This window comes from Sciurus carolinensis, unplaced genomic scaffold, assembly GCF_902686445.1.
Source record: "Sciurus carolinensis unplaced genomic scaffold, mSciCar1.2, whole genome shotgun sequence".
Classification (NCBI taxonomy): domain Eukaryota; kingdom Metazoa; phylum Chordata; class Mammalia; order Rodentia; family Sciuridae; genus Sciurus; species Sciurus carolinensis.
The window spans coordinates 946,208-969,855 of record NW_025920126.1 but is presented as its reverse complement, the minus strand read 5'-3'; the positions used below and the strand labels follow the sequence as shown (position 1 = coordinate 969,855).

Sequence of the window (23,648 nt, the reverse complement as noted above, 5' to 3'; positions counted from 1 at the left end):
GCTTTTGCATTAGAAAGGATGTTCTAGATTCCATAGTGCTGCAGAACTTCCCTTCTTAGTTACAGCCAGACAGGAATTGGGGGCTGGAAGCTCCCATGCCCAGTGAGATATGTGCAAAGTAGATGTTTGGTCTCCCTCTTGAATGAACATACAGAAAGCACCCACTGTGGGAAGACATGTTGAAAGGCATTATGACAATTCAGTTGAAAATGTGGTAAAAATCTGCTATCTTGTCTCTTTTGATGGTATCAGAAGTAGGCTATCTGCATGTGTCACCATCCATTCCTCCTTTAGACAGGACTGCATCTTGTCCTACCCCAATGAACATAGTAGACCAAGAGACCATCATCACCATGAGGTGGAATGTGGCCAGAAGTGAGGGCTACTGTTTCCAGATTAGTAAGCTGCCAGGTTGTAAGTTTTTGTACAGAGAGTTGTCCTGTCACTGTGTACAGCCACAGTGTATTGGCTGTGGTGGACTGGCCTGTGCAGAGACAGTAAGGCAGAGGCTGCCAAGGCCAGTTTTGGTGGTGGGGGCTGTGGGGAAGAGCGTCCAGACTTCTGCTGACTGCACACCTGCTTGTTCACAGTGCCATGCCCATCAACCCGGGTACCTGGATGGAGCAGTACAGCGAGGCTTTCCATCAGCCTCCAGGCCTCATGATTCTCCAGCTGCTGCTGCCTTACCTTCAACTGTACATGGGTGGCTTGAATCTGGAGCGCCAAGCACACCACCTGCTGGCACAGCTAGAGGATGGCAAGTCCAGTGAGGCAGAGCCTGAGTTCCAGGAGGCCCGGGGTGTGTACATAAGGATCTTCATAGGTCAGAGTTTGGTCCCAGAGGGTGGAATGTGTATGGCTACTGTTGGGCTGGGAACAAGGAGAAGCCATTGCCCACTCAGGCAATGCCCCTGTCTGGGAATAGGTCCAGCGTGGGCTCAGGGGCTGAGATCTTCGTGGCAGACAGTGTGGATTGTCTGTTTTTGCAAAGCTCACGTCCAGTCTGTCATGTTGGAATCTTTTCTCTAGCTACAGACTCACTTCCAATGCCCACCCCAGGGCTAGAGCCTCATCAAGGAGCTGCTCTGGTGGCCAGTGAAGGAGCAGCACCATCGCCAGAGGCAGAGCTCAAGTCCAGTTCCCCCGAGGTCTCTACTCCAAGCTCCACAGTACCTCTGTACAACCAGCGAGTGGGAGACAGCTGCTCCATTCATGTCCATCTAGAAAATCAAAGACGAATGGAGTATAAGAACATCGTGGTGAGTCATTCAGCAGGGGATCCCCTGGGTGCCCTCACTGGGGAAGGCAGAGAACATAGCTTGGACTAGGCCTGCCTTCATGAATTAGAGCTTCTGGAAGGTAAATAAGATTGAAGAGGATGAAGAAGACAGAGCTCAGTGTTAAGAAGCTGACCTGAGATGAGGGAGAGCAGCTGCATGCCCCAGCTCCAGGTGTGAGTGGGCCTGCAGGGTGTGGGGTTTGCAGTATGGAAGTGCAGGGGTAAGTGCTTGCTCAGATGAGGTCAGAGGAACGCATAGGGTGCAGGCTGCACTCTGAAGCCTGGTGTCTAGAGTGAGTTGGACCCTTGGAGGTTTGTGCAGAGGATGCAGCAGTCATAACTCCTGTGTGCTGGAAGGCATATGTAGAATGGAAGGGATCCTCCTTAGCATAATGAGGTTAGGTTATTGCAGGTCACAGACAACTGGGGTTTTTCAAGAAAACATATGTCATACTTTGCACAGACCTAAATAGGGAGCTAGCAGCTCCCTTTGCACAATTTTTCTGGATGTGGGGTTTAAGCCCTAACTCTCCATGTGTCCAGTGACAGAGAAGTCCTGTTCAAACATTGCCTCAGTGGGGTCCATAACGCATTACAACACATCGAGGAATGAGGCCATGGAGCCCAAAAGTCTCCTGGCTATCATAAAAGAGTCACAAGCATACTCTAGTTGCTGAGTCTGTTTTATATCCTGTCTGTCAGAACTAAGGGGTCTAGGGTCCTGCCTGGACTACCTACAAAGGTATCATGATTCTCAGAGCAGAGATGGGATACAGGAGCAAACTCACCATTCCTCCCATCTTGTTGGGCCAAGTGTGTCTTTAGAAAGGCTGTTAGGTATTTGCACCCTTTTTATCAGAAGGACATAGCAGGGACAACCTGACTGTTGTACCAAGATGGGGCTAGAAGCATATAGGAAGATCCCACATGAACTCTCGAAGGCCCCAGGTAGCATGATAACACATGGTGCCCTTATCTTAAGAGCTAAGCTGTCTCCTGAATGACTGACCAGTCACCCAGTGCTCTGGGTGGCTACTCCAAAACTCATTCTCTGATGAGTTTCTCCAACCCTGATCAGGTGACCTGCCAGGATAGGGCACCCGCGGTCATACGCAGGGCCTTACAAGAACACTTGCTCAATGAGGAGGATCCAGAGGACTTTGAGCTGCTTCAGATTGTGTCGGAGCATAAGAGTAAGTGGGTCCACTCGATGGTGGGGAGAAGTGACTTCCTGTGGGCTCAGGACAACTCAGCAGCCAAAGAAAGTGCTGTGACCTGAAAAATAACCAGAGTGTGGTGGGTCATTTGTAGAAACAAAGTGCAATGATGGGAGTGTAAATCAGTTCACCCTGGGACTGCTGGGTCCCCCTATCCAGTGTCCTCCCTGGACCTGATCAGGCTTTGTAAACTTCATATCCATGAGGGGCAGAGGAGATAAGCAATGCCTGGCTGTCTATTTAGGCAGCCTTTCAGGACAGTGACACATACTTGAGAAAAGTTCTTGAATGAAGAAATCTTGCTTTAGGCACCTGGCTTCCAATCTTTCCATTCGTGTGAATGGACACTATTTAGGTGTTTTGGGACAGAGATCCTATCTGGCAGAAACGTGTGAAGCAATAGAACACTTCACAGATTGGCAAAAGGACATTAGAGAGAGATAAAGGAAGGACAAGAAGCAAGAAGAAGAGGAGTAGGTGGACATAAAGGAAAAGGAGTTGAAGGAGGGAAAAATGAAGAAGATACATGAAGAAGACCACACGCAGATGTAGAAGATGAAGAACAAGAATATCATTAAGTAGAAGAAAAAGAACAACAACAACAACAATATCGAGAAACACAAAGAGAACAAGAATATAACAAGAAACAGATTGAATATATGCATTGTTCAGTTCTCTGAAGGAGCCTATATTGATGGTATGAACTCCTGTACATTTCTCACTTCTGTACATTACCAAACAAGATCTCTGTACAATTTTATTTTCCTTTCACCTTCCTGATATCAGTTGCCCAAAAGTAGTTAGTAATCTCATGAAGACTTGTTGTAAGTCATCACAATTGAAAATTTCTCAAGTGTTTCCTTTCTTTTTCATTGTTAAATTAACTATTTGGGGGTAAGTGTATGTTAGCAAGAAGCTATTTTGGTTGTTTGTCAGAGGAGTCCTCTTCATTTGTGTTAAGTAATGTTTACATGAGCAAGAGGTGCTGATAGAATAATTGTGTTATAAAAAAAAGGATAATAAGTTATTCAAAAAAAAAAAGAATAATTGTGTTATTCTTCCCACTTCATGATTTCTCTATTATAAACATCGTTTGTATTATTGGGCTCCATGTTTCTTTTTCTCATCAGATGTTTTAAACATATAGGTCTAATTGCCTGAGACACTGTGCTCCCATAAATTTAAATTGAATTTGGCTTGAATAAACTCTGAATGCAAAGGAGAATGATGAGGAGGAAATGAAGAATCAGCTGATTCAAAAAATAAAAAATAAAAAAATGGTTCCTGAAGGCACAAGCTTCCTGTAGACATCCTCCTTCCACGCCCAACACACCTCCAATTTATACCACCTCCCATTAGTGTCTTCACGTATGACTGGATTATTCCAGTGCAAGGTCAAAGCATCTACCATCACATGATTTTCTCAACCCCGTATGTGATCACTGCAGCTCCAACACAGGAGCGACTGATGGCAAATCATGATGCAAACTCCAGCATGGTCTCCATGGTAGGTTCTACCTGAACAGAGAGGTCCTGGTGTCCAGGGTGCTTTCTGTTGGAAGCTGGTAGATTGGTTTAGATCCTGTGCATACTCTTTCCTCAGGGAAAGTCCCTGAGGATGCTTTAGGTGCAATATTATCTAGATTGGAAGGCCCTCAGGTCTAGAGCTCAAGCCTGACCTGCCAGAGGCTGTCAGTCTTGGGCCGTGTTCTGTTGTGTACTCCTTGAGTGTCACTCACCTTCCAACCTCTGCCCCACCCTATCCAGTGCTGAGGATCCCTGCTGATGGCAATGTGTTTTATGCCATCAATCCCCGCGTGGACTTTGATTTTGTCCTCAGGAAAAGAGTCACCAGGAAGTGGACCAACAGCAAGACAAAGGAGGTAAAAACCTACCTTACTCGCTCTTTACCCCTGGTGCTCCTTCACATCCACCAGGGTGACAAAAAGCCTCAACTCCTGGACATATGTTCTAGAATGCCCATAGAGCACCCTGACAGGTGGGGGTGGCTGAGAGATTCTGGGCTCTACTGATGTTTCCATCCCCCACAGTTCTTGGAGTCCACTTCTTTGGTGACTCCCAGGATACCACGAGCTGTGAGCAGCAGCTCTTCAGTGGCAGCCAGACCACTGCCCCAGGCCACTGAAAGCAAGGACTCCGGTACCAATAGTGTCACCAACAGCAGTTCCCTACTGCCTCATTACAACGAGCAGGCAGAAGACAGCAGCTTCGTACAGGTCCACCTGGAGGAGCAGACCAGGAGGGATTCACAGCGCATCCTGGTAAGCCTGCTGGCAGGGCTGTCTCCTGCATGAGCACAGGTGGGGGTGTTCGTCAGTTTCTGGTCTTTGCTGATATTGCTTCCACCACAGTTGTCAGAATCAACTTCTGAGGCCTCAGCCATGGAGTGTACCATCAGCCCAGCCTCCAGTAACATCTCTTCTCAACAGGTTAGGCCCAAGCCAACGGTCACAAAACACATGAAGAAATCCAGGGCCATCGGATACATAACGGGCAGATGCTCATGGCCCCGGTCCAAGAAACAGGTGAAAGACAGCTGCCTCATAAATGTCAGACTGGAGCACCAGAGTGCAAAGGATGGCAAGACTGTCCAGGTAAGCCTGGTGGAAGAGGTGTCCCCTGTGCTATCCCAGGGCAGGGAGCAAACACAAATCCCATACCATGGGCCACTCTTGCCCTCTTGAATTGTGAGTTTTTCAATGGTCAGGAAAGAGAGATGGGAATAAAGAAGAGAGAGGTCACTGTTAAGGGTTTGACCTGAGTTGAGGGAGAGCATGACCATTTCCACCCCCATTTGTGAGGGAGTCTGTGTGTTACATGGCAGTGTGCAGACCAGAAGTGCGGGGGCAGGTCTTGGTGGGAGATGAGAAAAGGACAGAATGCAGGATGCAGGATGCAGGCTGCACTGTGTGGGATGGAGAATGCTGGTGTACATGGAGGAGGAGAGCAACACAAGATTCTTCCTACCCCTTGAACAGGGCGCCGAGTGTCTCGTTGTAGAAGCAATATTCATGTGGATGGAGCACACTCCACCTCCAGGGAGGTGCTGTACAGGGGCCCATTCCCATGCCACCCTGGCTGAGTGAGGTGTCCTCCTCCATCCCAGGCAGTACTGAGCCTCTGGAGGCCAGGAGCTCTCACGGCTATCATTGGTCTTCCCTCTGAGTGTGTTCTGTGCCCTGGCAATCACAACCAAAGTCTCTTGGGTTTCTGCCTGGGCCACCCCAAAATTCACTCTGCATTCTGCAACAGCCCTGGGAGAGAGGAGGTCACTGGTCCATTCCTTCCATCGTGGTGGCATGAAAGTGTTTCTCTACCCAGGCTGTGGCGTCCTTTGACCCTGAGTGAAATGTGGCTCCACAAAGGGCAATGGCAGGGCCAGGCAGACCTTTGTAGGAGGATTGGTGTCATAGCCCTGAGGAAGGCCCCAGGCAATTACCAGGATACTACCCTCAGGTAGTGGAGTAGTCAGTAATGATTGTGCCCCTGTATTTAGAGCTGAACTTCCCCCTGAATGTCCCTGACACTGTTCTTGGGTAGCCACACCACGGCCCATTTCCTCAAGGCCTATCTCCCACGTTGATGCAGGTGACATGCAACGACAGGGCTCCTACGGTCATTCGCAGGGCCCTGGAACATCACTTCCTGATGGAGGAGAAGCCACAAGACTATGAACTGGGACAAATCATCTCCCAACAGCACAGTAAGTGGGACAATCAGATGGTGGGGAGCCATATTGAAGAAGTGCAATTAGGTCAACTCGTAGCCCAAAAGAGTAGAATCTGACCAAGAAGAACACTCAAACAGGTACTGATGGGCCTGGTGCACAAAGAAAACCACACTGGCACTGCTGGGAAGGTCTCTAGGTTCTCTGATCAGCCCCAGGGGCTAGTGTACCTCCCCACCAGGTGTCCAACCCTGGATAGCAACAGGCATTCAATGCTGATATCACTGAGGAGCGAGGAAGAAAGCATTCTTGCAGGGGTCATGTGGCCCCCAGGGCTCACTGAGAGGAGTGTTTGCAGAGGAAGATGGGAACACAGGGGCTAAGGATGAAGTTGGTGCATTTGTGGACTGAAGCAGTACTATTGAAAGCCTTCTCCATGACCAGAAATCCACTCTCTGTGCACAGCATTGTCAGTATTCTAGCAAGCAGGAACAGGACTAAATGTGAAAAAAAAAACAGACTAGGAGACAGCCTCAACAGTCTGACACTGCATAAATGACCAAGCCTTCTCTGCCTGAGTCCACTTGCCTAGATGGAATCAGTAGAGCCAGGTTATTTTCCCTCACTAAAATCAGATGAGGGCTTCCTAGGCACGTATGCCACAAAGCTGACCTATAATTAATGCCATTGCTGTTTTCTGTGAACCAAAACCCTAAAGCAGCTATGATCCCCTTTCTGTCCACACTGAAAACCGCATCCAAAACCAGCCTATGAAACATTCTCTCATATCCGAATCCACGAATACTGTTAAGTGAGTAGAGTTCATGGAAGAAGAAGGCTAAACCTTGGTGGGCTCGGAAATTCATAGCACAGGTACATCCATCCAAACCCAAATAGAGAACAGGCCCTTTTTAGAGGAGGGCAGAAGGAGACAGGTGTTCAGACCAGGGACTCACTGGCCGTCTGAAACCCACTGGGGGTTGTTGCATCCCTGGACCATAGGAAAATGTGGGAGTGAAGTTATTTCTTTCCTGGTCTTTGGAATGATTGATCTCAGTAGGGCAGCATTTGGGATGTGGCCTCCCTTGTAGGATGCCTGGTCCACATGGAGCTGACTAGCAACAATGGCAGAACATGGCTAACACGAGGTGTCTCAGTTGGTCATACTTTCCTCCCTGTCAAATACTTGGGTAAAATAAATTAGCAGGGGACTCCTCCTTTGGCTCTGAGTTTCATAGCATTCCATTTGGTTCTGGACTGAGACTGTACATTATGGCAGAGGGTGTGGCACCTGCAACCTATGGAGCACTTGCCAACCAGGTGATTTCATGGGATATAAGGAGACTGAGAGAGTGAAGGAGAGAAAGATGGGAAGAAGACGAGGACTACTACTAGAAGAATGAGGATAAAGAGGAGCCCCCAGGGCTGGGGATATAGCTCAGTTGCAAAAATATATGTGTGCTGAGGGCCTCTCCCTCTTCAGGTCTTCCTCTATCCATGCCCAACCTTCTTCCACTTTCTCCCACTGCTTAGTGTTCTCTTCATCTTGACTGAGTATTCCATGATCACATCAGAGCACTCAACATGGAGTGCTTCACCCAAAACCCACCAGGAAATCTTGCTGAACTGGGGGTGAAACATTGAGCACATGAGTCATCTGTGTAAGATTTCAGATGTAATCCCTAGGGGTATGCTTTGGCAAAATCAAGATGAACTGTGATCTTCTGGAGCCCAAAGCCTTTGGAGGCAACAGGCATTAGTCCTGGTGAAGTCCTAGACCTAGTTTTTCCTCCGGGAAGATGGTTGAGGATGTGTCTGGTGGTATTGGAGCTGATCTGGACAGCTCTCAGGTCTGTGGCTCAGGCCTTTGCTGGCAGAGGCTGTCAGATGTTGGGGTGTTCTGCTCTGCACGTCTCAAGTGCCACCTATCCAACCTGTACCCCTCTCTCCCCAGAAATGAAGATTCCAAAGAATGCCAACGTCTTTTATGCGATGAAGCCACATGTCAGGAGAGACTTCATCCTGAGAAAGAGGACCTATCCTCAGGATGAAAAGGATGACTGGATCCCTCCCCAACCTCCCTCTTATGAGGCAACTCAGGTGCGACATCACCGCTGGAACCTGTGGACAAGAATCTGCTCCTGTCTCTCTGGGCAGTGCTAAAGCATTGCATCATGGATGATTAATGAGATTGATTTCTAAAATGTTTACTCATCAATTCCAAACATAATTGGACCTTAAGTCTTTGTTATTAAAATATGTTTCTGTATTCTGATCCACTTTCATGATTTGAATCTATTCATTTTACCGGCAATTCCTAGCGGAAACATTCAACCCTAGATGAAAGAATGTTTCATTTGATCAAAATGACATTTTGGTATTGGGAGTATGGCAGATTGCATTTTCTGACTCAATTTCCAATGGGAGAAATGAAATATTGGATATTATGATACTCACATGCATGAAGGCACACACACGCACACACTCAACAGACATACAAGCACTCACACTCAGAGAGTTTGAGTTGGTTATGGTGAAATGCTTTTAATAACCTGCATTCTTCAGCAATGGGAGGATACATATATGCTCAATACTTAGGAAATTATAGATTAAGGAAATAATTATATATATATATGTATACATATGTATACATATGAATGTGAATATGTATATATACATATATATATATATATACACACACACACATAATGAATACACACACACACATATATATATACCCATACCTCCAATGTGTGTGTGTGTGTGCATGCATCACATCTGAAAAGAAAGGTTCAGTCTGGATCACTAAAAGTAACAACTGATGCTGCAGGAGCTGCAGTAACTTAGGAGTGTGGGGTAATAAGGTCTGCAGCCATACCTGGTCCCCAAGGGAGTGACAAGGTCAAAACTAGTCTCTTCACTGCCACATAGTCTACTTACGAAATTGGAGTCTATTCGCCTCAAATTTTCCATATAAAGAAAAAGTATGAATGTAGCAAAAATATTTTTAGTTCTTAAAATTAGAGGAGAGGCAGCCCTTTGTCCCAGGACACACACGCGGGAAACTGACACTGAGATGCTCACAGATGCCACCGGCCAGTGGGAGGAACACTTGGTTGACACCTGAAAACCCACAGGGCCGGCACCGCCCACTGCCCAAGTCACACAGCAGGAATGACACGAGAGCCGCTAACGGACAGGGGAAAGGCCGGCTCCCCCTCTGCTGTCTGAGTCCTCAATAGACCCCTTGCAGCCCAAGATCCACGGCCACCTCTCCACCCAGGTGGAGGAGCTGGTGCTCAGGTGCCACACCCTCCATGGTCATTGCCCAGCCTCCAGTGTCCATGGCACACCAGGGAAGGAGTAGCTTCAACAACCAGGTGGGAGTCAGGGTTCTGGCTGCCCAAAGGCTGGAGGACCACAGTCAGGTGTCGGGGGTGCAGAGGTGGGCTCTTGTCTTCACGCTCCTTGCTGCTGTGACAAGACACCATTTCAAGATCCCCAAACTTGTGATCACTGCACCTGCTTGTCAAGTACAAAACAGGTGATGTGTGTCCAGCCCTCAAAAGAAAATAAAAAAAGTAAGAGGAAAATATGCAACATTATTATATATTAGTTTAAAATGTGTTTTTAAAAGTATATGTCAATGAAAGTTCTAGAAGGTGAGGCTCTGGCAGACCCAAGTCCTTTTCTGCCGTCATCCAACCCTAAGAATGAGGGAGGATCTCTCAGCAGGTTTTGTCTGTTCCAAAGGGCATCAACCCCGGCAACCTTGGAGTGTGGCAGCACCCAGCCTGTGAGGAAGGTGGGGGTGCCTGACAATCCCTCTGGATGTGGAGAGGCATGTCTGCTCCACACCCACCCAGGGAGCACACCACCAGCCCCCCGAACCTGGGGGACACCAGATCAACCCCTACAAGCAGTGGTGTGATTCCCGACCAGCCCCTCTATCGCGTGCAATGCCCACTGGAAACACCCAGCCCATCAGAGGTGACACAGGACTCATACCCCCAACTACTGGAGGCCAAATCATCTCTAGCACATTGTGTGTTCACACCCAAGGGGGTCCCTTCCTACACATGCCCTCTGGAGCCCACTGACACAGAGGTGGTGAGAGGGGGACTGTCACGTCACAGAAAGCCACCATACTGCAGCCTCCTACCATGTCCTTGTCATTGGTTGAGGTGTCATAGTGCACAGGATGGTTGGCGTGGACCTGCTTCAGTCGCTCAAGCAGGATCTCTTCCAAGATCTCTCTATCCTTGAGCTCAATGAACTGGAAGGCCATCTTGCTCCTGATGCTGATGAGGATGGGGCTGGGCAGCAAACTGGTGTCCTCCATCTTCTCCATGCTCACTACCTGATGCAAAAGACGGCACATGAAGGGGAGGTGCTGGAGAACGGAACTGACTAATTACGCTCTGTACATGTTCCAATATGGAACAATGAATCCCACTGTTATGTATAATTGCAAGGCACTAATAAAAAGATTTGAATCACAGTAAGTACTGCAAAAAAGAAGGAAGGCAGGCCTCCACGAAATGCTCACAAGTTAATCTAACATGGAATAATGGCAACAAGGACCTGATATAAAGGTTGAAAAGTGTGCAAGGGAGCATCAATAACAATCACCAAAAGGCAGAAGTAACCCAAGCTTCCATGCACAGATGAATGGGTAAGGGAACTGTGGTTTAGGCTACCATGGAATATTACTCAGACTTCCAAAGGAAGGGAATTCTAACAGATAAGAGGTGGATCAACATTAAGGACATTGTGTAGTGGAAGAAAAAGTCACAAAATGACTATGCTGTAGGATTCCACTTACAAATTGGTTACAAGGTAAATTTGATGCTATGCATAATTCCAAAATCAATTTTTAGGCATGTAGGTCATCATGTGGATTTCTTGCTCCACTGATGATAATGCTTGCAAAATGAAGACATCTATTGGAGAAGGAGGGGATAGATCTGGGAAATCATATGAGGAAAAACACTGAGTTTCTAAGCAATCAGGCTCAGGACCTATGCTACAAGAAACGAGACCCCAGAGGTCTTGATGTATAACAGCCGTGGTACCCCCTCAGCAGAGATGCCTGAGATCAAGGACCAAGCTGCTTGCATTCAGAAGCAAACTCAGGTTGCCCACACTCCCGTTTCCAATGAGAGAATCACAGAGTTATAGGAGGGACCTGATCCTAACACAAGGAGGCATTTTTAAATCTTTCACAAGTTCCACGAGAGTATACATGCCAATTTGCTCCCTATTTTCTAAAGGTGAAGCTTTTTATAGTTTGTCTTTTTTTGTCTTTTTTTTTGGCAACAAAAGGGGAGGATCCCTTCCTAAAGAGCTGTAGGAAAAGCTTGAATTGCGAGGCATGTACTTTTGAATGACAGCTTTATCAACAGTGTGGGGCTAGGGTATGTTGTTCTTACCATCACTTCTAGGCAACCTTTGGTTGCCATAGCAACAAGAGAAAAAAGGAAGGCTGAAGGGGTAATGGCGTAATTCAGCCCACACTTCCCTCCTGGAGCCTGGCCATCAGATGGCCCAAGGTGCTCTGGTTGGGATATAGTTGGAGTGTGTCCCCCCAAAGTTCTTGTGTTGAAAGCTTGATCCCCAATGGGGCAGCATTAAACAGTCGTGGAACCTTAAGAGGTGAGGTCTAGTAGGGGATGGATGTGTCACTGGAAGAATAGCCCTCAGTAGGGATTATGGGACCTGGTTTGTTCCCACAACAGGGATTGTTACAAAGAATGGTCCCTCCCCATTCTCTGGCTTCCTGTCTTCACACATGATGTTTCCATCTACTCATGCTCCTGCCATGGGGGCACTGACCACCACAGCGCCCTCACTGGTGCTCACCCAACACCATGTTCTTGAGCCTCAGGACTGGGAGTTAATTAAGCATTTTCTTCCTTTTTTTGGTTAATAAGTAAACCTGGCATCATGGATTTTGTTGTAGTAACAGAAAATGGACTCAACCACATGGGTTAAAAGATAAAACGGTGCATCAAAGATGAAATGGTGCATCAAAGTGTGCACAGCAGGTCAAGCAGAGGGGAGAGGCAGTGTATACCTCTCTGAGCGGAAGGACAACATTGTAGCAGCCATCTTCTCTGCTGGCAAAGCAGGTGGAGCTCTCAGAGGAAAACATGCATCCTGCAGTGTGGAACCGACTGAAGGGCGTCCAGAGGAGCAGTCCACCACAGTGTGCAGCTTCTCCTTTCTTGGTAGCCTGAAAAAGATTCGAAACAGCTCCTTGTGTGCTTGGGTTTCAAGGTCCCAGGTGAGAGGTAGGGGGAGTTCAAGATACGGAAAGATCAACAGACATGAGATTGAAAAGAAAACACTTTTGAACTTGCTGGCACAACGTGATAGTTTAGTGACTGAAATAAAAAAATTCATGCCCCTCCAGAGCCTGTGAGCCCCATGTTCCATCCAGACATTCAGTTGCCCTTCCAACCAAGTGCAAGGAGCAGAGCCTGCTGTCCCCACCAGAAGAAATTCATAAACTCATGAACTCAAATAAGTATTCCATCCTGGTTTGAGTAACTGAGAAGTACTCCAAAAATGGCAGCAAAGGCCATGTGTGGAGAAGTTAGATGATAAGTGGGGTGAGCATCGGTGACACATGGGGAAGGTGGAGCCCTTGCACGCTGCTCGTGGAGGCCAACTGACACTCTCCCCTTGGCAAACAGCCAGAAGCCCTCAAATGTTGAAAGTGGACCTAGTGTTTACCCAGACATTCCCTCCCAGGTGAATGCACCAAACAGACTTGAGCACTGTCGTCCATTAACTGGCACACAAACACAGCAGATTCACAGTCGAAGGTGGAAACTACCCCATGTCCACCAGTGAATCAATGGACACAGCAAATGTGGTACATGCCCTCAAGCAGGGTAGATAGTACTCAGCCATCAACAGAAAGTGTGCATGGACAGAGCTGGAAACCTCAGGCTGAGTGAAAGAAGCCAGACACAAAGACCACAAGGTGCCAGGTTCATTTACATGAAATGTCCGCATAGGAGGCTGACAGACAGAAATAAGGAGAGGCTGCTCATTAATGTGAGGCTTCTTGGGAGGGTAATAAAAGGTTCTGTGTCTGTAGTGATGATTGTGTGGTCCTGTGAATATTGTAAAACCTCAACAACCCATTGAAAGTCTTAACTGTTCAGATGTGAATAACCAAAAAGGAGCCTGACTTTTCTCTAGAGGAGTACCAGGGAGCCAGGGAAAGGCAAGTGCACTGTGCCAAGTACACACACTGAATCACACATAATTTCCTATGTTCGTATAGGAATATACGCCTGGTGTAGCTCCACATCTTGTACAACTACAGGAAGGGAAGCTGTACTCCATGGATGTAGGACATGTCAAATTACACATGACAGTCAAGTATATCTACAAAGAACAAAGAAAAAGAAGTTCACATAGTGCAAGAATGGAAGGTGAGGTCCCTCAATTGGATCACAAGGTCCCTGAGAGTCAACAATGCCCAACACACTTACATTTAACTCTAAAAATGTTGCTGTCAAAATGCTGAGAGTAGAATGGTGGAAACCTAGAGGCCAGAGAGGTTGGCTCAGGGGCTCTGAGCCAGTGAGAGAAGGAGCGGGAAGTTCCGGGGTGCTGCTGCAGAGCAAGTGACTACAGATGCCAATCCCACATGAAATTCTTCAGCCTGCTAGATAAAAGGATTTAGGGACCAGGAAACAAAAACAATGATCAGAGCCCCAAGAGTCTCTTTCGTAAGGAAGAAATAAGTGCCATCCATCTTCCAAAACAACTATCACACATCAGAGGTGACCCAACGACACATGGAGTTGAATTTGGGAAAAAAAAAAAAGGAAACCTATAAAGAACATTTTTTTTGGTGCTTTTTGTGGAAACATGTGACCAGTTTGAACTACATGCACACAGCTGGAAGGGACGGGAAGTCATTCTGAATACATGAAAACCCCAAACATGCTGCTGTTCAAGGACCACCACTGAGAAAGATGCACCCCCACCAGACAGTGAAAAGAAAGAGCATGTCTTAAGGAGGAAAGATCTGCTGTTTTCAAGATGACTTTCCTTGTATTAGCACTGAACACTAGACCTCATGGCTTTGAATGAATTCACTACAGGTTGAGTCGGCCTTATTCAAAATGCTTGGGACCAGAAGAGTTTCAATTTTCAGAGTTTTTCAGATTTTACAAGATCTATGTAAACTTTAGCAGTTGAGCATCCCTAATTCAAAAAATCTAAATAAAAACTGCTCCAAAATTCGGTTAAAAAACCAGAGTTTCAGATGCTGAGGTACTAAACTGCCTCATGAGCAAAGGCATTATAGCTATGGTTTACTCATTTCCTTGGATATTTTAAAGAAACGTCAATCGAAAAAAAAATACAGAAATGTTAAAACAGATAAACAATTTTGAAGTAAAAGACTAAGGCTGTTTTTAAGATTAAACATAGGATTATATGATTTGGCTATTTCATTTATGGGTAAAAATACTCGATAGAATCGGGAGCAGGTGTCAGAGAAACTAGTGTGCCCACTTCACGACAGCATTGTTCACAATAGCCAGAAGGTGAAAGCAAAATAAGCGTGCATGGACAGACAAGTGGATAAACACAGTGGGGTATGTACATACGATGGATTATGATTCAGCCCTGAAAAGAAAGGACATTCTGACACATGCTGTGACAGAGATGAACCTTGAGGACATTATATTAAGCGAAATAAGCCCAAAGCAAAACATTGAGTGTTGTCTACTTACGTGAGGAATCCAGCTGATTCCACAGAGACAGCAGAATGGCGGTTGTGAGGCAAGGTTGAACAGGGTGGTAGTGTGTAGTAGGTAGACTTTTAGTTTAATCAAGTCAGAAGAGTTCTGGAATGGGCAGTGAGGATGGTCATGTATCAGTGTGAACATACTTAATGCCACTGAACTGCATGCCTGAAAATGGGGAGGTCTGTGTTATATAAATTTCAAAGTAAAGAAAAAAAAACTCTGTTTAATGACTAGTAGTATTTGATCAGTCCTGATTCTGTAAGTATGTCAAAAATTGAATCCAGGACAGTACTCTGTGGTCTCTTATAGGATCTTTCATAACGGTTTACCTTGACATCAGAGCTGTGGTTAGTTACCCAGTTATGATCTGCAAACCTGAAATCAAATTCCAGCTCAAACATCGGGTTTGAACTTCAGATGATAAAGCTGAATTCCTTGGTGACACTGCAAGCAACTAGCCTGACAGTCTCCATGACTGGTGTCGCCATGGACCAAATTATACAAAATACTGACTTGCTCTATTGATGACAAAGGTATCGAAATCAGTTCAGCTGCCCTGTAAACATTTTCTACCATGTGATTTAAGATGAAAAGATGAGGACTTGTTGTAGCTCGGTGGTAGAGCCCTGGTCTCGCATGCATAAGGACCTGGGTTCAACCCCATCACCACCAGAAAACCAAAAAAAGGTTTCTATACAAATACCATGCCATTTTATGAAAGAAACTTGAGCATTCATGGGGTTTGCTATGCACACAGGCCCTCGAACCAATGCCCAGGGACACAGCGAAGACCTCACAACCAAAAGGTGCTAAGCAAAGCACACGAAAAGGTCAAGCAGCTGAGGGACACCATGGGACTGAAGCTCTACCTCTTGGTGATCTGGCTTGGCTCCTGCACATCTGGCTCCAGACCTCATTATCCAGCAGCCTCCGCAGAATCACATCTACCAGCTGCTCCATGATCTTCAAGACCACATACAGAATCAGAAACATGGAGGAGTCACGCTCCTTATTCTGTGTGGTGATCCGGATGGTGTCCGCCACAAAGACATTGGCTGTCCTTTCCAATTTCTGGATATCAACCCAAGGTATTACAAGTTGAACTGAAAGAGAAAAGATGCAAAATCAGATCCCCCATAAAGTGGGAGCCAAACTTCAAGCATCAGCAAATAACAATCCAACGTTCTATTTGTCTCTTTTAAGCTAAAATGCAAAAGTCTCAAAGCCTGTGCAGGGGAAGAGTACACAACTGCCTGACAGCTGCTGGTGAAACCCAACTCATGGGCCAAGGGTTTTCTTAAAGATTGAAGTGTCATTTCCCAGGTCGCTGGCTACTGCATACTTTCAAGGACCAACATTTTGCAATCCAATAGCATACATCTTCAAGAATATTTCAACACTCATGCAAAAGTTTCTGAATCACACAAAATCTACTTTCAAAAACAGCACTCACACATCAAGGTAGAAGAAAAAGAAGTGTGCAAGAGGGTTATGCATTTCTTGTTCACAGAAGCGGGCTGAGCATCGAGTCTGTGTCACATGACTCTTATTATGCTTAGAAGACACTACAAGCAGATTCTATGAAATGCTAAGGTATTACAGTACAGTCAGGCACAGTGTATGTGCACCTCCAAGCTACCTGCAAGCCTGAGGCAGGTGGGTGTCTTGATCCCAGGGTTTTAGGTTCAGCCTGGGCAACAAAGCATGACTTTCACTTTAGAAAAAGAAAGCAGGTGCTGGGACATAGCTCAGTAGCAGAGCACTTGCCTAGCATGTGTGAAGCCCTGGGTTTGATTCCCAGCACTGGCAGAAAGAGAGCCAGGTGCTGTGGCACCCACCTTTAGTGCCAGTGACCCAGGAGGCTGGAGGATCCCTCCTTGCTAGGGAGGTAACTTAGCTAGTCCTTGTCTCAAAAAGCAAGGTTGGGATGGGGGGCAGGGCTCAACAGTTAAGTGCTCTGGCTTCAATCCTCAGTAATACTGCTACTAATAAAGATAATGTAAAATAGTGTGGGTGATACATTTTTAAACAAACATGCTAGTCCCAGATTTTTTTTTGGGGGGGGTGTACCAGGGATTAAAGTCAGGGGTACTTGGCTACTGAGCCTCATCCCCAGCCTAATTTTCTATTTTATTTAGAGACAGGTCTCACTGAGTTGCTTAGTGCCTTGCCTTTGCTGAGGCTACCTTTCAACTTGCTATCCTTCTGTCTCAGTCTCCTGGGATGCTGGAATTACAGGCATGCGCCACTATACGCATCTGAGAATTAGTGTGGATACAATGATAGGCAGTAGGCTAATGCAGAAGAAACCTGGAGAAGATAAAATCATATCTGTTAGCCAATTCCTCATACAGATAACAAGTGGAAAACATGATCAAATATTAGCAATAATTAATTTTTTCCAAATATCATCATCCTAACACAATTAGGTTTAGTGACAATCCTTAGTGTTCCAAATGAAATCATTTCCTTTTCACCTCAGAGAATGAATGTCATATTGTAACATTTCCTTCCACTTATTTAGCCATAGCATTTTCGATGACTTTAGAATTGTAAACAGCCTCATTACTATGTCAGGCCTGGGACTACTCTTTTCCAGCTATGTCAGCTCTTCTGCCCACACTAGTTTCATCTACACTGCCTACTTGAGTTCATTAAGTGACTGCTCTGTGGAACGCCCTGCACTTAAGCAGAACAAATAGGAAAAACTAAACTACAAGCAAATAAGCAACACCAACTTGGCAGAACCCAGCCCAGAAACAGACATGGTGTACATTATAAGGGGACAAGGAAGGCATGGTGGACGTGACAAATCTGAACTGGGTATTGAAGGACAAACAGGAGTTTCTAAAGAGGCTAAGGAGAGAAGGAAAAGCATTTGGAAAAGTGTTCATTTGGGAAAGCATTTCAGAAAGAAGGATGGCCAAGGTTAGGCTGAGGCCCATTCCAAGCAAGGTCAGGAGAGGACTGGGCACACAGGGCAGGGATACTGAGGCATCAGAAGGGAGTCTGGTGAGACTGAAAGAGAAAACAGCATGTGCAGGAGGCTGGCCACAGCAGATATTCAGGAGGAGGCCTCCCACTGACTGCACGTGGAGAATAAATGAAGAAAACCACACATACGTGTGCATCTCCCATGCCACCCAGCACAGGCTCTTGAAATGGCTTCTGAAAGTGCTTTCAATGGCAATGGCTTTTGAAACCTTGAACACACAACTGACACCTGTGGCGCTGCCTTTTCCTGTGGGAATGCCAGTACTGAGGACAGTACCCACTGCTGGTGCGATGTCATAAATTCTTTCTGGATTTGAAGTGGACCCAGGTAAAGTGTTCTGCATATACAACAGTCATGACATGATGTTCAAGGACGGGTGTTTTAAAAGATGTCCTTCTGCATTAAGAAGCAGAAGTACATGCTACTCCTATAGAAATATTCACCCATCAGTTATGATACTGTATCTTCAACATAATCTATGGTAGTAAAAGGTTTTGAGTAGCTATTTAAATAATTTACACAGATATGCTCCTGAAGGTAGCAGAAAAATGAATTGTCTCCAAAAAACAAGCAAAAAAAAAAAAATCAAGCTCCTTCGTTGTAGCATGTATACTTCAACTTAACTATCTGCACAAATCATTTGGAAATTAATCCAGTATCACCTGCTGTCATCTCAACCACCCACTTAAATCTTTTGCTGTGGGATTTAACCTTTAATGGCTTCTCTAGGGAGCCATGCCAATCAACCCCAGGGCCAACTTTATCTTGAAGGACCAAATACTGCAGATGCTGGCACTGGCCTCACATGACTTCATTGACCAGGAGAAGGGGTAGAAGCAGAGGTGGTTGATGCTGATGTACAGACAGCCTTGGCAGGGCACCCAGCCCTTACAGCAGCATCAAGAACAGTAGGTGACCACCTTCTCTGTCTCTAGGAGGATGAACCTGGCCTCCAACGTCACCACCGCTTCTCAGAACTTCCTGGGCTCCCCTTTCTGCTCAGCAAGCCTGCTGCTGCTCTCTTAAGCAATCAGACCCTGACTCACAAGAGACAGGGCCTTCATTCAGGGACCTGGGCAAAGGGAAGGAAGACAGCACAAGGGACAGGAAGCAGGAAGGACAGATGCACCCAGGCACTTGAGGAAACTCTGTTGTTTCCACGACAACCACTCCTGTCCACAACCCTGAAACAGCCACAGCCAGAGGGGGAAAAAAAAGGCAGAGATCAATTAACCATCACAAGGTTGCAAAACACAAAGAAAAGTCTCTCAGTCACTTACTGACCATGAAGCTGTGGCTGAATCAGCTGACTTCTAAGATTTGAGAATTTTAATTCACAATTATTTCCCAAATCCTCCCTACACTCATGCTACAGTTTGGATCTTCAATGCCTCCCCAAGGTCCATGTGTTAAAGGCCTGATTCCCAGCTAGTGTATTGGGAGGTGATGGAACTGCACAAGGAGGGGTCTGGCAGGAGGTCCTTGGATGACTGGGGGCATGCCCTTGAAGAGGACAGTGGGACCCCAGCCCCTTCCTCTCTGCTCCCTGGGTCGCCATGAGTTGAATACTTTTCCTCTGCCATAAGCCACTGCCTTGATGTGCTGTCCCATCCCAGGCTCACAAGCAAGGGGGCCGATCAGTCACGGACTGGAGCCTCCAGAACTGGGAGCCAAACCAACCTTCCCTAAGTCAGTCATCTCAGGTATTTGTGACAGTGATGAAAAGCGAACCAACACAAGAGATACGAAATCCAGTGACTGACTCTGGTGTGGGAACTCACATCAGCCCCGAAGAACTACACAACTAGGACCTAAGAGTCTCTTTAAAACATGAATGAATGTCTTCATTAGGTTCAAAAAGGTCAGTATAAAGTCAACTGCAGGATCTGGAGAAGACTAATGCCATGCACCACCACCGTTCACTCTATACTTGTTCAAGGTGGAAGGGAGGACCCTGGCCAAGCTTCTAGAGGGAGGAAGTACTCCTAAATCCCTGGGGAGTGTGGGAAACAGCAGAGGGCACAATCTGACACTGCAACTCTTTTGCCAACCACCACCAACAAGAAAGGACCTTTGTGATCTGTGGTGGTGACAGAAGAGACTAGAATAAAAGCTGTGGTTCATTTCTCAAGGGTGACAGTCTGTCATTACCTGTCCTTTTCTTTTTCTTAACATTTTCATTTGTGTTTTATATGACTGTCTTATGAGAGCCTATGTTTCCTAAGATGAGGCTGTTTTCTCGGGGGTGTTACCAAATCCTCACTGTATAAGTCCTTTTAGAAATGAAACCTGGGCACTCACATTAAAATAATCTAATCATAATTACTATAAAATAAACCTCAGTGCTGGTGAAGTGTACTGTTTTCTTCACTATTTATCAGGCTCTAGAGCCGACTGGCATGGCCGAGAACAGGATTCAGAGGCTCCAAGCAGACATGATGGTGGCCATAGGGCCTCCCAACTGTCATGGCTGCATGTCTGGTCCCAGGAAGAGCTGAAGCAGAGGGATTTTTCAAGTTTTATGGAGCAGCCAAGGGCCCAGGAAAGGTCCAACTCTCACACCCTGTGGATCTGGCCCGAGGAGTGGGGAGAACAAATCCCACAATGTGCTCTCGCTCCCCAGCACTGCCTCCTCAGCTTTCCTTTCTTCCTTCCTTTCTTTTTTTAGGGTATACTAGCTTTGAAGTGTCACGGATCAAAACTGTCACCCCCAAACATGCCACTTCAGCATAAGGATAACTGAGCCAAAGATAACTGAGAAACAAAAAAGACGGGGTACCAGAAAGACTGTCTGCCCTGCCCCATCTGCCTCGAGTCAGGAGGGACTCTCCATCTGCACAGGTGTGTCCCCCTCTGTCCTGGGAAGACACCTTTGATCTCTTGATCTCGGTAGCATGAGGGGCTCACACAGCCTCACGAAGTCAGCCCTCCCCTGCCACTAGTTTCCCCCATGTTTACCTCCCCGACCCTGCACCACCCCAGAAGATGGACCCCTTTTCCTGTCACTTCAGTCCTCAGTCAACTGGTTGCTTTCCCTTAAGGTGCTGTGCAAGGTCGATTCTAACCACCCTACCAGTTACACGGCTGAGTTTCTGCCGTGTGTATACACTCTGCGTGCATTCAAATCAACTCTTTCTCTCTTAGTCATCTGCTGCATAGCAATGTCATTTCCAGAGCCTCAACTACAGATCCTAGGGAGAGGACACTTTTCCTTCTCCTACAGAAGGGTTTCAGGAAGCAACAAAGCAGAAATCAATTTCCTTCCTCCCAAGCAAGTGAAATACCTCAAGAAGAGAACCACTACAGTTCACGTTAGGCCAAGAGAGGCAGGTCAAGTGTTGCTGATGCTCAGTCCCATCTGACACAGGACACAGAGGCACAGTCCATCGGCAAGGATGAGGGGTGTCCCTAGAGCTGTGTGTCTTTTACCATAGCCCAGGTCAGCTCTGACCCCACAGATAAGAGGTCATGCCCTGGCTTCCAAGCACTGAATGGCCTCGGTCACCCCTGCTCTTCACTCATCCTGCTCACATCCCCTAGTCCCCAAATGCAAAAGACTGCTTCTCTTGCTTCCTCTAAAACCAAAAATTCACTTTGACACCCCTTACGAAAAGCTGGAAGTCTTCAGGTTTGTTTTCAAAACAACAAAATCCATGGTCTGAGAGATTCACAACGTATCTATTAGTACATTCTACTTATACACAGTAGTGGGGTTCACTCTGACATCATCATACAGGCATGGAATAGAATGAGCTCCATTTCCCTCCCCTGGGCTGCCTACTTTAGTGGGCTCTCTACTACGTATTTGGTCTTTAATTAGTGCTTTATAGGTATGCATCAAAGATGGAATTCACTGTCGTATATTCATGTATGTATACAGCACTATTTTGACAATTTCTTTCCACATTGGGGATCCTTTGAATAGAGGAAATGAAGTGAGGGGGAAGAAGGAGGAACAGGAAGAGGGAGGAAAGATGGATTGCTTTGGGGAGGTTTTATCCCAAGGGAAGAAAACTGTACTGCAGGCTTATGTGTTCAAGTATGTAAGGAGAGTTCACTGTAGAACGAGGAATCACGTCCCTCCCCAACAGGATCTTAAAGCACCAATCACCATCGTGTCCTTGCAAGGACACCAGTTATGTAACAATGTAACTGGCAGCAGGTATGGACAAATACCTCCCAAGATTCCTCTCCTGCTTTCTCACACTTTAACTGGCTGTAACTCCATTTAATTAACATCTGCAGAACAAACATACACTATTAGTGGGACCAGAGTACTAGGTCCAACATCGTGACAAATGTTACAGCTAAAGAGAAAATGAGTCAGGAATAATTAATTTGAGGAAGACAATAATATGTTGCTCTGCAAAAACAGAAATCTTAACATTATGGTATCCCACGAGAAAAAAAAGGGTGATTATATCTGTAAAAGATAACAGGAACTAGGCCTGAGGATGAAGCACCACCCCCTTTTTTCCCTAAATTTCAGGTGTATCTTTATGTGCTGCAAAGACTGACAGGTGACAATTGAACAAATTTGCCTTTGCGCATTAATCCAAAAAGTGTAATTGGACTGGGGAAGACTGTGGGTATGTGGCAGAGTTCAAAATGTCATGAAGAGTCACCCGAGATGGGGAGAAAGGTAGAGATCAAAGGGCCTACCTTCACCTTCCCCTTGACAAAGCTGGCCATGTCGTCTTTATAATCAAACACAGAGTATGGAGGAGATTCTGTCCCAGCCAGTTCCAGTGCTGGTTGATTTCCTCTAATGTGGTACCTGGATCAGAATAGAAAGAGAGAGAGTGAAAAACAAGTCATCGTTTTGCCAACATTAAGTCCCTGTGTTAATGTTCTGCAAACGTCCCGTGCCAGGGTTCTCACACCCCGAGCCACCGTTTGTCACTGAAAGCTGGCACTCTCCACTGGTGCCACAGTCTCTCCCGTTACTACACTGGGACTTACAAAGTTCAGTCCCATGGCCACTTAGGCCAGCTCACCAAGAAGGAAAGCCTTGGAACTGTCCTGTTGACCACCCTGCACACCTTGATCATGTGCAGAGCACCTACCACTCAAGTGTCAGAAGCATTTGCAATGGTACAGCTGTTCTAGCATGGAACACAAACCAAGTGGCAGACAATTCTCAACAGTCACACTTAGTGTCTCCTGGGAGAAGAGAGGCCCGTGGAGAAGTACCAAAGTCACGTTCACAGGGGAAAAACATCCTGGGAAGGTCCTCACAAGGATGTTGTCGCTGCACAGGCACTGGTCAACTGACAAGCAACAGCCAGGAATTTCACAGGTTTACAAATGGACACTTCATACCATTTACAGCAATATCTCTAAAAACTATAAGATCAGGTATACATTAAAAAACACAATAGCATGAAGTCAACTACAGTAAATTAATTCCTTTCAAAGGCAACTAAGAAACTTCACCATATTTTTGGAGCATTGAGCAACACCATTAACCAAAGGCACGATCATTTCAGTCATCTCTTTCTCTACAAGGAGGTTTCTAGTCATCACTATTGCATGTTGGCTACTCCAGCATAGGAGAGTACGTGCTCAGCATCCAGTGCAGGGTCCTGCACATAGCAGATGCTCAGTGAAGTGCTCAGTAAAGCAAGCACAATCCTAAACAAGAAAAGGCATGTGAGGACCAGGCAGTGTGGCTCAGCTGGATTTCCAAATG

At 46.3% G+C, this 23,648-nt stretch overlaps 3 protein-coding genes across 5 annotated transcripts in view; 2 read left to right on the top strand and 1 right to left on the bottom strand.

Moving 5' to 3' along the window:
- Positions 1-594: 594 nt before the first annotated feature.
- The window catches only part of LOC124973926 (ral guanine nucleotide dissociation stimulator-like), a 334,331-nt gene continuing 311,277 nt past the window's right edge, over positions 595-23,648 (top strand). The window contains exons 1-4 of the mRNA XM_047537559.1: positions 595-823; positions 1,030-1,259; positions 2,358-2,472; positions 4,264-4,379. Coding sequence (XP_047393515.1) covers positions 595-823; positions 1,030-1,259; positions 2,358-2,472; positions 4,264-4,379 — 690 coding nt within the window. The remainder of the gene's footprint in view (positions 824-1,029; positions 1,260-2,357; positions 2,473-4,263; positions 4,380-23,648) is intronic.
- LOC124973940 (ral guanine nucleotide dissociation stimulator-like) lies at positions 4,970-8,373 on the top strand. Its single transcript, XM_047537573.1, has 3 exons — positions 4,970-5,111; positions 6,106-6,220; positions 8,139-8,373. The coding sequence occupies exons 1-3, from the start codon at positions 4,977-4,979 to the stop codon at positions 8,345-8,347; spliced, it is 459 nt and encodes a 152-aa protein (XP_047393529.1). The 5' UTR covers positions 4,970-4,976; the 3' UTR covers positions 8,348-8,373.
- LOC124973939 (TBC1 domain family member 8-like) lies at positions 8,910-16,058 on the bottom strand. Of its 3 annotated transcripts, none has more exons than XM_047537570.1 (5): positions 15,831-16,058; positions 14,947-15,126; positions 12,261-12,419; positions 10,347-10,544; positions 8,910-9,745 (listed from the first exon to the last, which is right to left on the bottom strand). In XM_047537570.1, exons 1-5 carry the CDS (start codon positions 15,876-15,878, stop codon positions 9,698-9,700), a joined length of 633 nt encoding a protein of 210 aa, XP_047393526.1. In that variant the 5' UTR covers positions 15,879-16,058; the 3' UTR covers positions 8,910-9,697. The 3 variants fall into 3 exon arrangements, with proteins under 3 accessions (XP_047393526.1, XP_047393527.1, XP_047393528.1); XM_047537571.1 differs by having other exon boundaries at positions 14,947-15,060; XM_047537572.1 differs by lacking the exon at positions 14,947-15,126.